Source organism: Haemaphysalis longicornis, unplaced genomic scaffold, assembly GCF_048455015.1.
Source record: "Haemaphysalis longicornis isolate Haplotype H1 unplaced genomic scaffold, Haemaphysalis longicornis Haplotype H1 scaffold_7, whole genome shotgun sequence".
Classification (NCBI taxonomy): Eukaryota; Metazoa; Arthropoda; class Arachnida; order Ixodida; family Ixodidae; genus Haemaphysalis; species Haemaphysalis longicornis.
In genome coordinates, this window is record NW_027526422.1 from 60,845,144 (window position 1) to 60,860,138 (window position 14,995).

General features: G+C 51.5%; 1 protein-coding gene across 3 annotated transcripts in view; it reads left to right on the plus strand.

Moving 5' to 3' along the window:
* The first annotated feature begins 590 nt into the window (after window positions 1-590).
* LOC144145792 (nucleoside hydrolase-like) overlaps window positions 591-14,995 on the plus strand; it is a 28,747-nt gene continuing 14,342 nt past the window's right edge. The window contains exons 1-3 of one of the 3 annotated variants that reach the window (XM_077677529.1): window positions 591-746; window positions 7,616-7,860; window positions 10,506-10,830. In XM_077677529.1, the coding sequence (XP_077533655.1) occupies window positions 7,642-7,860; window positions 10,506-10,830 (544 nt within the window). In that variant the 5' untranslated portion in view covers window positions 591-746; window positions 7,616-7,641. Of the gene's footprint in view, window positions 747-3,015; window positions 3,206-3,488; window positions 5,855-7,615; window positions 7,861-10,505; window positions 10,831-14,995 lie in introns of those variants that run through there. The other 2 variants (XM_077677528.1, XM_077677530.1) reach the window with 2 other exon arrangements.

The window sequence follows — 14,995 nt, forward strand, 5'->3', positions numbered from 1 at the left end:
ATTTCAACAATGTCATCCGTAAAGTAAACAAGTTAACCTTAAAACTTCCTCGACGTCTCGGCTTCTTCACGGCAATCATCATGCTACAGTAGCGGCAGAATGTAACTAAAATATTACGTTACAATATATATATATATGAGAGAGAGAGAGATAGAGATAGAGAGTTCCTGGAGAGCCGTGCTGCGCATGCGCGAGGAGCATTGGATTGATTTGGATTGGATTGGATTGCATTGAATTAAATTGAATTGTATTTAATTGGATTGGAAATCGTTTTAGCAGCAGTAAGCACTCTCACCGGTTATTTACGGTAAGAACAATCCCCAGTGCCTCGCCCACTCGTCATGATTCACTTCGTGGAGATGCGTGAATTTTTCCTCCTCTCCACTTCGCTGCGCCGAGTTTTGAGCGACGCCAGGCATGGATGGAAGTCGAGCCCAAACACCGACGGAAGCGGTCTCGGGTGTCTCCTCTCCGCGGGCGCTTCAGGTGGCAGTGAAAACCCCTTCGATCGGTTAACAGCGCGGCCAGCTCTGTGGAAACTGGAGAAGCCGACTGCAAGTGCATGATTACGTACGTTGTTGCGATGGCCTCCGTAGGAAGCCGTCAGCACTGTTTTCAGCGATTGCTCCGGCTGGGCATCGGAAGGGAGAGAGACGAACGCCACATTTGTGACCAGCCCAATTATCTCCAAAGCCAAGCAGCGAAGCGGCCAAGGGCTGCTTGAACACCGCACTGCGGAAGAACAGGTGATATTGACTACATTTAATTCATGAGTTGTGTGTAACGGGCCCTTGTGAATTATGGATGACATTATTCGGCTGTCACAGGCACTATGTAACGGAAACGTTTTCTCCTGTGCGCCGCGGGCCGATCACGGCCCAGGCGTGTGCACCCCAATCCTCCGGCCGTTTCTGAGACGTGTCACGCCCGTTGCGTTTCATCGCTTACCGAAGTCGGAAGTCGTCGTAGTGGTCGTCGTCGGTCGCCGTCTGGGCCTCCGGCGTCCGCAGTCCGGCGGCCCTACATTTCGTTCTTTGGGATTATATTACCGCATTAGGTTTATTTAGGATGCCATTTTGTTAGGGGGCTTGTATTTGCGCTTGAGATGTTTGTATCTCCACTTGACTGCGTCTGAGGGTGAGCCCAGTTAACTATAGTTTAGAGATCCCCTGTTTTCGGTGTGTGTGTGTGTGTGTGTGCGCGTGCATGCGTACGCGTGTGTTATTTTTTCTGTTAGCTGGCCATGTGCTTTACCACGTCACTTTAATTTATTAGTTTGTCCATCGCAATTCACCTCTCGTAAGGTTCATTATTAAATTTATTGTTTTGGGATTGCAAGTGTGCTTACACCTGCGATCGCTTCGTGTTCCCCACACACACAAACATACATCCTAGATATTGGAGCCAACCGCACGGACCTGCCGACCTAAAAGAAATAACCGAAAGCCCTTTCTCGAGTATGCTCAATAATGTGCTTCATTTTGTTACGCCTGCAAATATGTTAAATTTATCACGGGCCATTTTCAGGATGATAATTTCTGTTGACTGAAGCGCTTTGTGGTGCGTAGAATCGTGCGCTTGTTCCCGGACGTCGCTAGTTGTTTGTCCGAGGCTTGGGGTACGACGAGCATCATATTTAGTCTGTGCAATGTATGCGGGACACATTTCGTGGATTGTCGCGGTATGGTGCGTTCCAGAGCCGTAGACGTCATCGTCTTCGTTGGTGCAACCGACTGGGCAAGAAGCTATGAGTTTACGACGTATGGGGGTCGATGGTGCGGCGCTGGAAAGTGTACATGAAAACTCGGAGTGGGTGTGTTTGGGGGAGGGGACGGATGAGGGGAAGAACGGACTGAGTAGGCTTGTAATTGTAATACTCCGTAATAAAATGCAGCTGCGGCCGGTTGCTCTCGATCAGACTTTTACTGACATGCTTAGTGGCCTATTGTCGCGAAGCCCCCGTTCAGTTTGCTTTTTCTATTTTGTAGCATCCGCCTTCGGTCGCAAGTCGAGATTTTTAAGAAAGGCATGCGGCGTGCGCATATGCGCGCTGACCGACCGGAAGACGCGGCTGTTACGGGGAGCCATCGGCCCAGCTTGGGTTACAGCGCGGCAGCGGTGTTCCACACCCACCGTTGCGTCTGCACTGGCCGCTTTTGGGCTCCGGGCCCTTGGTGTAGTTCAAACGACCTTTCTGTATTTTCCACTGTTTACTTTAGTGTGTTGTGCCTGAAATGCTTTCTTTACGTCAATAATTCTCCAAGCGCGCGCTTTCGCGTTCAAACCTTGCGCCTGTGTGTGATTGGTCCTTTTCTCTTTGGCGGGAACTTGGCTTATTGGTGTTAGAAAGCGTCTCCCCGATTGGCTGCAGAAAGTGGGGCCAGAATGCGCTTTTTTTCCCCACGAGTCCGCTTGAAGCAAATATAACGCCGCTCCGCCGGCGGCTGGCGGGCGGCCCGCACCAAGGACTGATTCGAGCAACGCTGCTGCCCGTCGTCGGGCCCTTTCGCCGGGAGACCGCCATCCAGTCAGCCATGTTCCGTTAAGTACTCTTGTTCTCTTGACTGTTTGCCTCAATTCATGTAATAAGTGTATTCGTCCAAATTTGTATGTGTTAAAGATCAGACGAGGTCACCAGTAAATTAAATCAGTTAGCCTTTAAACTTCTTCAACGTCTCGAGTGCTTCACCGCTCGACCATCATGCTACCGTAGCGGCAGTTATTGGACAAATTTCGCCGTTACAATATACTCAACAAACGCCGAACAAGAGCCCCTTGAAGTACTGCACAATATATATATATATATATATATATATATATATATATATATATATATATATATATATATATATATATTTGTTTTATTGCGTCTTGAAAACTCTGGCCGAAGTCATATCGCCGTGTGTCGCGCAGTATAAGCTGCCCAGCCAGCAATTTATCAACTAATCTCCGCGTACTTCGTGAGTCCGGGTGGGTCCCTGGTGTTTTAGCTCTATACAGCAGGGCAAATTACTCCGCAGGGAGCAATGCTCGACAGCGCTGACTTAGGTTTGGAGCGGCGATAACGGATCCTCCGCGACAATCGCTGAATGTAGCGCGTAGGCCGTTTCTCTTATCGCGAGCCCCGCAGCGTGTAACCGGGCTCGGGCGAGGTGTCCGAGCTGTGCCATCTCGTTGGTCGGAGGGCCCCGTTCGAGTCCACAAGGCAAGTGCACCCGCATGAAGCGACGAACCCGTTGCCTCTGTCGCTCATTCGCGCCGAGCAGAAGCGCTGTGTCGGCGTTTCTCTTTTTCCTGTCGTAGTGCGCTGTGCTTCAAGAATGTCAAAGTACCAACTAGCCCACCAATTCACACTCAGAATTGCCAGTTATTTTGCATATTACGCTGCACGGCCTTTGCAGAAGTTTTTTTTTTTTTTTCATTGGGCTTTAATATTTGATCGCTTTTTTTCTACACAAAGAAGACATTAGAATTTAAAGGTATAAGTCGGGGTGACAGGCATTGAAAGTTTTTATAAGGATTTCCGACATACTGGGGTGTTGAAGAGAAGACTTCTTCGAAGTTAGCGACGTTTGTACTTTTGCAAGGAGTATCTCCTAAAATGTTCTTAATATGTTTTAATATGTTAATGTTTAGGTTGCGGCGCTTATCGGAAGCGCTGCGACTCCCGCCGCGCTTGTTTAGGCTGACCGGACGCAGGCCTCTCTTTTGTATACAAACGAAAATATTGCGGTAGTTATAAAACGAAACCTGTTCGAAAGAATGTGCGAAGGACAGGACATTTTTATTTCAGTTGGATTCCTCAACGGGCGTATAAGGCACCGGTATAACATAGACCTAACATGATTCTTTGAACGTCCCGAAAACGCCCACTAATTTTCAAAGGTATCATCCGAGCTGTTTCGCCGAACAAACATTTAAATATGAAGAGTTTTGTAAGCCATATATATATGCGAACCAAGAATACGTCTATTCTGTAAGAGCGGTCTTTGTTTTAACTTAACACAATTCATGTTTTAAATCTTTTAGGCGACTTTCCTATACTTGGAGCAGCGTTAGGCTAGGTTTCCACATACATTTCTTGATGTCCTCTCATCGAAACTTCTGAGGGTCCACGATGTCATCAAAGTAACGAGCGCGAGGCTTTTAACAACGCGCGACGCCTTTCATACCACCCGTTTTAACTCGTCAAAAGAGGAAGGGAACGAGAAACGGCGCAACAGGTTGGAGAAAGATCGAAGACATTCGAAATCGTAAGGCGGAAGCGGACCGCGAAGTACTGCGCGTCTAGTGGCAAGAGGACGAATCCCTTTGGGAACGCGGGCTTTCAAATGTTTTACATTCAACATTTTTAAGAAGTGCCCGGCTGTTCTCGAGCAGTGGATTAGTTGCAATGACAGATGCGTACTCTCGCGATGACACGTGGGTGCTGTCTACTTCGACTGCAGTAAGGCGGTAGGCAGCGTGAATCATTGCTTGCTCCTTCGTAACCTGTCTGCGTGTGGACTGCTTCCTGCTTTTTGTCAGTGGATCACTACCTGAAAGGTCGGAAAAGCCATGGTGAGCAGTCTGGCGCCAAGCCTAGCGGCCTCGCTGTGTCATCTGAGGTTCCCCAGGGCTCTATTCTGGGCCCTCTACCCTTTAACGTATTAATTTGTTAGTGACATACCGCTCATTGTAGGAAACTAATCTCCATTGAAGTCCATAGATGACATAAAACTACATCATGCAGCGCTATGGCATGCAGATAGTGTCCAGCTACAAGGTGACATGGACTCAATTTTTCGGTTTTATAAAGCTAATTACCAGTGCCTAACCTTTCGAAGCCTGACGCTAAATACTTACGCTCAAAAGAATTCTTCTTTGACTAAGCGTACTACCTTGTTCTGAACTGACACAAGAGTAAGCACAACACGCGATTTGGTTGTAATGTTAAATTCTAGGCTTCGGTTCACAACTCGTATAAACTGTGCACGTATTCGTATCCCGTCTGCTAACCTCGTCTGCCATCCGACTTTCACCACTCCCTTACTTATCCCCAAACGCGCTGACCAGCTCGGACATTTCGTACCAGCGAAGCCTGATCCAGACGGCCATTTTACCAGCACGCGGCTACCTGAACAAAGGACAGCCAAGTGGTCTCAGTGGGCAACTGGATAAGCGTTTACTACTTCTCTTCTGCGTGCAGACAGAAATAAATGAAACGCGAACAGGAGCCTTCCTGAAAAGTACAAACCGGCGTTTGCGGGAGCAAAGTAAGCATACTACGCACCTACCCGTAGTTGAGTAGGAACGCGTATACATACATGGCAATTACTAGCTATATTCGCGCCTCTGGTTCCTGTGAATAAGGGGAAAGTATGGCTACGTTACGGTTCTCAATTCTTGCAGTTCGTGGTTGGTTTTCGCCTGACCGTACGTACAGATATGTATACCGTAGTTTGAGCTGTATATGCTAGCGTATATCAGTATGCCCTTGTGGCGATCGGCAGCTGCTGCTGAACGGCCAACCACGAGGAAGGAAGCGGTGTATCGGCGCCGCGCTCACGCAGCCTGCCGCTGTGACGCATCGTGCATATGGATGCAACACAGGCGACGGCAACGCGGTGAGGCAACGCAGTACAGCATAGTGCGAGCTGTCCAAACAGATTGCTTCTGCTTTTGTTTCTCTCTGGGCTGTCTTGTGGCGACCGGTAAGGAAGTGATACCGGGCGCCAACCTGTGTGTGGGATCACGGAAACAACTTCACAGTCGTGCATTGAACTTAGACGCGGCGACAACCGTTCGTATCGACGTAATCCAGCGGTGCGACGCAAGCAAGGGAATTGCTATTTTCCTGCTATTTTTTTGCGAGGTTTGTAGGTTTGTACTTTCTTCTCTTTCCTTTAGCGTGTTTTTATAGCGCTCGAATGACGTCCTATTTGGCTGACGGCTTATATCGTCTCGGAATAGCACGTACGCGTCGAAGGCGGCTGCTAGGTGCTTGTCTGTGTGGTACACATGTCTGTGATCACATTCTTCGCTGTTTGGGTGTAGGCTGAGTTGCTCACATGCTCTTGGTAAGCGGTTGTACGGAATGGGGAGGAGTCACCGGCCAGCTCGCTAAGATGATGCAGGAAATGTTGGCCAAGCTGAACCCCACTGATTCGCTGCAACGCAGCACTGATAATGAAATCTGCTGTTTGGATTGCCTGCTTCTTTTTTTAATTGGAGGCAAAGCTAAATGTTTGCTTTGACCTCGTGACCAACCACTAAATGCCGGAAAGTCTGCTCTGAAGCAACGCCTCACGTTGATTAGAAATGAAATGACGGGGCTTCAACGAAGTAGACGCGGAAATAATACATAAATTAAGTGATTGCCTACACTCTTAAAAAAATGACCCCGCAGGTGGGCTTCACCACGACACTCATCAACGACAAATCAACATGACCAAATGTGCAAATCTGGCAAATGGCGAGGCCCAGCATGCGATTAGAGCAAAAATTAGAGCAAAATGACAACGCCGCTGATAGCACGCCTTGCGGCCGTTGTCACAGCGCAGGTGCACTATTTTGCTCCAATCGCTACTCCAAAGGTGTGACTTAATGACACTGTACAGACGCTGCGGGACAAACTTGGCATTGAAATATCAGCCCTTATATCGACGTTACACAGCGCATGCCTACAAAGGATAAGAGCGAGCCCAACATCGTCGTCAGCCAGATTCCTGCCACGGAAAACACACGATAAGGTGCTCGTAAAAGATCCGCGCTCGTTCTGTTTCTGTGCGTGTGTGCGTGCGTGTGTGTGTGCGTGTGCGCGTGTGTGCATGCCTGTGTGTGCATGTGCGCGTGGGCGTGTGTGTGTACACGCGTGCGTGCGTGTGTGCGTGTGTGTGCACGCGTGCATGCGTGTGTGTGTGCGTGTGTGCACACGCGTGCATGTGTGTGTGTGCATGCGTGTATGTGCGTGTGCGTGCGTGTGTGTGCACGCGTGCGTGCGTGTGTGTGTGCGTGCGCGTGTGCGTGTGCACGCGTGTGTGCGGGTGTGTGCACGCGTGCGTGCGTGTGTGTGCGTGCGCGTGTGTGTGAGCGCGTGCGCGTGTGCGTGTGCACGCGTGCGTGCGTGTGTGGGTGTGGGTGTGGGTGTGTGTGCGTGTGCGTGTGCGTGCGTGTGTGTGTGTGTGTGTGTGTGTGTGTGTGTGTGTGTGTGTGTGTGTGTGTGTGTGTGTGTGTGTGTGTGTGTGTGTGTGTGTGTGTGTGTGTGTGTGTGTGTCATTTCTCTTCGTGTGTCATTCGTGTGTCATTTCTCTTCGCGTGTCATCCGGGTGTGTCATTTCTCTTCATGGCCCCATTTCGTTCAAGATCCGGGTTCCGGCGTGGAGCCCGCAGTATTTCGGGGCTATCCGCCGGTTGCTCCCAACGCCGGGTTTTTCGTCTCACGGGAGACATCACGCCTTTGCGTTAATAAAGACGTACCTCACGTCAGTTCCGTTCAATATGGCACCCCAAGCCTCTCTCAGGCGGTAACACGTGATGCAAAGGTTTCCTCGCCCTGCCGGGTGAGACACCGAAGCACCGCATGACGGCTGTTTTGCCGCCCGTACTCGATAAATTTCTTGCCACTTTCATGCAGCCTGTTCTGGGGACCCCGGCCGTGCCATGAGCAGCAAAAGAGGCGACGAAGGCGGGGACAGCGCAGTCCACGACCGACGGCTCGTGCTCGACGTCGACTGCGGCGTGGACGACGCGCTGGCGCTGATGCTGGCGTCTAGCTTGCACGCCACTGTGGAGGCCGTCACGTGCGTCGCGGGCAACACGACCGTGCGGAAAGTCGAGGACAACGTCCGCAGGGTGCTCGCCGTCTGCGGATGCAAACAGGTGCGTTCGGTGTGCACACTGGCCTTAGAAAAATTCTGCAGAAATACAGAGAATCATCTACTAATGCGTAGCATTCTTATGCCGCTTGTCTCGAGTGGGAGTTTTTTCTGGCCAAATTTCTTGGCTTTTCTAAATCCTGTCCGACCAATTTAACCCCAATTAAGCTATTATAACGATTACATATAATACTTTCCCAAAATCTGCATTATTTTGGAAATGCAAGGCGTTAGACGGTTCGCCATTTTCCGCAATTGTTTTATGTTTTTCCTATTTTTTTAGTTTTTCAAACTTTCGTTAGACTAATTATCTCCATTTACGCCATTACAGAGAACAGGGGGAGCTTCCGCGATATCTGCATTTTTGTAGAAATGTAGGGCGTTACACAGTCCTGGGTGGGGCGGGGGTTACTCGGCAAAGAATGCTACGGCATTAAAAGCGAATTGTACCGGTGGAGTAATTTTAGGGTGTATTAACTAGCCCAACTTTCGGTGTGGCTTCAGCGGAGTACCCTCTACGGCAATGCCGTGGTTCAGCTTCCCAACAATGCACTCGAGTGACCAATCCATCAGCCAACGATGCCACTTTGGCGAATGACAGCAACGTGCGTACCATTCGACTCAGAAACGGCATATGCACTGTGGCACTAAGCAAAGGGGTGAGCCGTGGAGTGTCGTTATAGCCGGCAAAGCCGCGATATAGCCATCGGCATAGCCGTGCGTTAAAAAAAAATATACCGGGAAAGCTTTAAGCTGTGATGCGAGATCTTTTAGTGCTATTTCAGCATTTCGAATGCCGTTTTCACGATGCACCCGATGTCAGGCTTTCATTCGATGTCGCATTTTCCGTCGTAAATGAAGGGGCTTAGCCGGTCGAACTTCTGATTCTAGTGCACACGCGCGTGAACCAACGCATTAGTATCAGCTTCGAAACTCAAGAGTAAGCTCAGGAAAACAAAGGAGGCAAAATAGACGTATTTTGAGGCCAAATACACACTAAATATAACGAGGCGCGTGTTGAATCAAAATACGCATTACAATAATACAATCGGAATAACACCTGCTACACTGACACAATCGACGCAAGAAGGATATACGTACCTTTTCGTAGTGAGGCTCGTGATATGATTTCAGACTAGATATATCCTGCAAAAGAATAAAATAAGCCTGTGCCTGCTTTTTTTTTTTTTTTAGTGCATAATTGGGAGAAATTGCAAGCCGGTTCTAAGTCGCATTAAACATTACTGTCTGATTGATGGAAAACATGCAAGCTTTGGCCATTTTAACTACCTGCATGCATTCGTTCGTCTGCGGACAGGAACAACGCATGCATAATCGATATAATAAACAGAGCCAGGAAATCTCGCATTTCAATTAGCTTGCTTAAACTCGAATACGCCGTATCAGGAGTCGGCTTTGGTACAATACATTTCTCTGAAGTTCGAGTTCAGCGAGTTTCGTTTCGATATATTGTTCACGTGCGCGGCCAAGCGAAGCTGCATTGTTAAAGAGGCCATGAAGACAGAATACAAATTTGGTTCGTTAAAAAGACTACTTTGCCCCAATAACAATGATACCAACTTCATTGAAAACTTAAAGAGAATAATATAGATATTAAGGAAAGCATATCAAGCTGAGGCGACCCACGACACTTACGGGCCGGGTCCTTGTGACGTCACATGACCTTGTTTGTGACGTCACCCAGACCAAAGCCACCGCCGAGAAACACGACTGTGCGATCGTATGCGGGTGCCTGAAGTTCTGCTTGATTGTATTGCTTGAATGCTAACATGTAGTTAACACGCTAATAACTGCGTTTTAGTGCTGGTCCGTATTACGTCACTCCTCCGCATATTTCGTCACTATAACGTGAAATTTAAAAATTTTTCAACACTTGTTGCGTCTTTTTCGGCTCAAAAAACATCTTTCATGTTCCCTCTACTGCGCCACAGCTGTCTTCATTTAGCGCAAAATCTGCAAGTTTTTCAATATTCTTTGCATTTTCAGGTTTAAAAAATCGGCGCAGCTTGCACTGTGGTGCAAGGCTGGAGAAACAGTAGAGCTTGCGGCCCCTCTCTCTTCGTCGGAGACCCGACTGTTGCACTCCACGTGGATTTCCGAACATACCGCTGAAAGTTGTCCCTGACTCGGAGACCCGGATTGTTTTGTCGGCAGGCTTTAACATCCCTCTCAAAGTGGACCGCGTTAGCACGGACTAGAACCGCGGCGGCAACCGGCTTCGCGAACTCGGCGTCTGTAGCGCAAACTCTGCGTCTGTGCTGCCCACTTCAGGCGCTAACCCAAGTGAACTGGAGAGAAGAACCGCACGCGAAATATCACGCCACGAACGCTGGGCAGAGTGTTCTCAAAGGTCGAGATGGCCGACACCGGGCGCTCCTCGCGAGGGTCACGCTCACGTGCGCTCGGTATGTTTTCTTTGTATGGTTTTTATTTTTGTGGTGATTAAAGCTGGACGGTGGAACTAAAAGCTCAAACAGGTCTGCTGTTGAAAGTCTTTCATGGCTGGGATGGAGCTGAGAGAATTACCAAAGGCTAGTTATCTCAAATTTAGCAGGTCTGTGTTTTGTCTTAATAGCAACGTTTAACTGATTCAAAAAACCGTCCCGTTCCCACGCTTCGTGACGCCAGGTACCGGTGTACCGGGGTTGCGAGCGTCCGCTGAGTGAGCCCCCGAGGCTGGCGGACGACTACCACGGCGCCGACGGTCTGGGCGGCGTCGCGGACCAGTTCCCCACCGAGGTGGACGACGGGGGCGACGACGAGGACGACGGCAGCGTGGACGGCAGGCCCAGACACGCGGCCGAGGTGCTCGTCGAGATGGCGCGCCGCGAGCCCGGCCAGATCACGCTGGTGCTCCTGGGCCCGCTCACCAACGCGGCGCTGGCCCTGACACTGGACCCGCGGCTCGGGGAGAACCTCAGGGAGATCTTCATCCTGGGAGGAAATGTCGAAGGTGCGAGCGAGCGAGGACGCTGTTCAGTGCGTATAGGGATAACGCACGTTTGACGGTGTATTATGTGCCGTTTGCATCCTCAGGGATATCGTTTTGAAGCAAAGCTTTACACTCATCTCGTCGAGCCGTTTCGCCGCACCGGGAAGTTTGACCTTCATTTGACCGCACCCTTGGCAACGCATCACGTGACTCACCGGGCCGAGCTCCACCGCTGCCGGCTTGGCGCGTGCGCTCTCCGCAGCCAGAGTTACTTGATATAGGAGTTGCGAAACTCCCCCCATGCATCAAAAACTGGCCCTACTATTGGTCCACTGTTTTGGATGATGATGATGATGATGATCTGTGGTCGTACCCTTTGTATGAGGAAACACCACGAGGAAACGATTAAATCCCCACAGGCACCGTCGGCGTAGGACGGTGCTGGCTCTCTTGGACGCTTGCCTCAGGTGGTCCTCATGGGCTGTGAGGTACTTCGCTTCCGTACTAAGGTGTACCCCTAAGTACCGGTATTTGGTATGCTGTACGATTGGATCTCCACAAGGCAACCGTATTGCCGGTTCTGCGTCCTTGTCGCCCGCGAAGCACAACACTGCTGATTTATTCGCGTTGAAGCAGAGCCCCAGCCTTGCGAGCGTGTCCGCGCAGATGTCCACCAGTCTCTGGAGCTCCTCCGAGGTGCTCGCCAGCAGCACAATATCATCCGCAAAGACGAGACCGGGGAGGAAACACTGGCTCTTCAGTCCCTCGGTAGAATACTCCAGTCTGAACCGAGGTCAGCCTGCAGGAGATTGCGTTCCAGAGGTGCCGTGTAGAGCATGTATAGGAGTGGTGAGAGTGGGCATCCTTGTTTCAGCCCCTTCTGGACCGGTACCTCGTCTGACACAGCACCATTCACTGTTGCTACTACAGTGTTGCTAGTATACAGGCGGTGCAGGACATCTACCCACGTGGGTGGCATTTCAAGGGCCTGGAGGGAGCGCAGCAGTGTGTCGTGGGGCACATTGTCGTATGCCTTTGAGACGTCGAGGAAGCAGCTCATGAGCTCACGTCCCTCGCTTCGCGCGATTTCGATGCACTGTGTGAGGACGAACAGGTTGTCTTCAAGCCTGCGGTCGTGCCGGAAGCCGTTTTGCAGTTCGCTCAGGTGTTTGCCAGTCTCCGCCCAGGCAACCATCCATGCCTTTAGGACTTGAGCAAACACCCTGTACAGTGCACTGGTGATAGTCAGTGGACGGTGGTCACTCAGTAGTCCTTTGTCCCCGCCTTTCTTAGGGGTCAAAATTACCCTGCCTCGGGTCCAGTCTGCTGGTATTGGCTGGCCAGCGAGTATGCCACTATAGATATCGGCCAGCTGCTCTCTTGCCTGGTCTACGAGGATCTTCACGATGCCGGCTGGGATTCCGCCGAGGCCTTGGGCTGTGCGTGGGTGATGTGGCTGATTGCCTTGTCCAGCGCTAGCCGCGACACTGTCCATTCCAAGTGGCTCAGGTATCCTGTTGCTGCGCTGGCACCTCCCGACGCATCTGGTGGGCTGGCACTGCAGTCCGTCTCTTTTGGCGCCGCGTAGAGACGGCGGATGTGTTCAGTGAGGTGTCGCTGTAGGTTATCTGTCACCGCACCGGAGTCTTCCTCACGGATTTCAGCTGCTGAAGCCCTCCTGTCCAGTGATGATACGTACGACCAGAATTTCGACGTCGCCCCTTTTCCCGCTGATTTTATGTCCTGTAGCTTGCGGTTGTCCGCTTCCGCTATCTTTCGCTGCGTCACGACTTGCATCTCGTGCTTTCTGAGCAGATAATCCTTCCAGGCTTCCTGCGCCTCCCCCTTGCTCAGCGTCTTGACCGCCTGCCGGTGTTTCCGGTTAGCCAGCCGTCGAGCCCGTAGTGCAGCTTGTACGTCATTGTCCCACCAGCTTTTTCTACGGGGTCCTCCTCGGGAGTTGACTCTCTTTTCATGCTTGCGCATGATTCGCCGGAGCTCCTCGACGTACTCTTCGTATGTCGTCGCAGCCCGGCGCCTGGCGCTGTCTTCGAACTCCTTGGCCACTTCCTCATACGCTGCGACAGGCAGGTACCGTGAGGCTGGTTTTCTGTGTTCCGTCTTTTTCCGGCGCCATGGTGATGCATCAAACTCGAGTTTGATTCTATTGTGGTCGCTGCCCAAGCTGTACCGGCCTTCCTCGTCGATATGCGCCGTATGCAGCATCTTGCTGAGGACCGGCGAAATCAGCGCGTAGTCGATGCTTGTGCTGCTGCCGCGGGCACACCAGGTGATTGTCCCCTCGCAGTCCGCACGCAGGTTGACAACCTCAAGCTCGAGGTCTTCAGCTAGTGCCTGCATAAGGCCGCCGTTGTGGTCAAGGTAACCATCCAGTTCTTGTATGTGGCCGTTAAAGTCCCCCAACAGTAGGACTTCTTTGTCTCTGCCCCAGCGCTGGATATCTTCCCTTATGCATCGCGCAATGCCCACGTTTTCGGAGTAGTGTTCATGTGACACCCCGAAGTACACCACACACGCAATCACTTCGGCGTTGTGTATACGCCCCGTCACCCATTTGTGGTTCTCGCATGCTCCATTTAGCGGTTCCCACGACCGCTCCCTGTGCCACAAGAAGCCGACACCACCCCCTTTCCGGGAAGTGTTTGATCGGTTATAGCCAGCCCAGCTCCAGTCCGGATGGAGCGGCGGTTCCTCCAGGTCCCGTAAATGGGTCTCGGCTATGGCATATAGAGACACTCTTTCCTCCTGTAGCACCTGATATAGTTCCTCCCACCTAGCACGCCTTCTGCCACCATGTATGTTCAGGAACCCCACGACCGTACTTCTCGCTTTTTTGCGTCTGCGTGGGCGCTTCGCAGTTTTGCGTGTCTTGGGGCTGGCGTGCTGGTTGTTATGAGTTCGTGGTGCCGTGTTGTTGCGACAGTGGCCACTGGTCTCTGCTGTTGGTGTGCTCGGCAGCAAAACATGGGTCGTTGAGCGGTTTACTTGCAGCTGTTTCTCCACGACTTCCCTCGATGTGGTACTTTCTCTTGGGATTGGCCGGGAGACACGGTATCCCTCTCTCTGTGAGGCACTTTCCAATTGCTGCCTAAAGTGCCTCTCCTCCCAAACTTCTACTATGGCTGAGTTCGCCCCGGACCCTGCCTGGAGAGCACGTTCTCCAGTGCGGTCTCGATGAGCTGCGCCAACGAGTTCTTTTTGCGTCCATTTCGGTTGGTTTGTGCAGATGTTACTTGTGGCATCTGCTGCTGGTTCCGGATAGAGGGGTGACTTCTGCTTTCGTTTTCCGGATTCCATTTGGGGGTACTGCGCTGCCTGCTGGTCTGGCGCTCCTCCCGGGGTTTCGTCCAAGTTTGTGTGGCTTATTCGCGCCTTGGGGGACGGCCTGGGTCTAAAAAACGTTTCGCCTCTCTGCCAACAGTGCAACCAACTGTCTGGGCGCCGTCTCCATCGCAGGAAAGCCCATCTTTGGCAAAACTTATAGCCAGCTCTGACATGTTGAGATTCAGAAACTGGCTATTCGTTTTCCTGCACCATTTTTTGATTCTAGCATTGGCCAGCACCACCGCAGCCCTTGTCACGTCTCCGCGGCTAGTAATTTCAGGGATAGAGCAGATGGTTAGGGTCCCTGGGCGTCCTGTCGGCATAGAATCGAGGGCGTTTGTCATCTCATCTGGGTTGCCCCGAATCACGTCTTGGAGGCCTGCATGTAGGATGTACTGGCGAGGAACGGAACGTGCGCGCTCATGGTACTCCGTGGCATACTTAACCGCCTCTGTCATGGTCGCATTCCTGCTGTAGATGATTTCTACGGCGTTGGGTTCGGCCACCACCTTCCTAACGGTTGCAGCCATAAGGCCGACGTTGTTGTCCCCGATTACGACTACATCTCTTAGTGTGCCCCTGGGGGGGCACTCTTCTGTATGCCGTAGCACCTGTACAGTGTTCCTCCCACGCCGCTTGCCACGACTGACTTTGTGGGTGCGCTTTGGCTGTGTGGAGTCGCCGCCAGTACGGACCTTCCGCTCATTTGCAGGCCCGTCTCCGGTTTTCGGTTTTTCCTGATGGCATATCCCCGTTTGGTGACCTAATTCGCTGAGGCCATAGGGAGGGGTCTGCCCATCGCAAAGTTCTGGTTCCGCTGCCGGGGCAGTCTGCGCTGCAG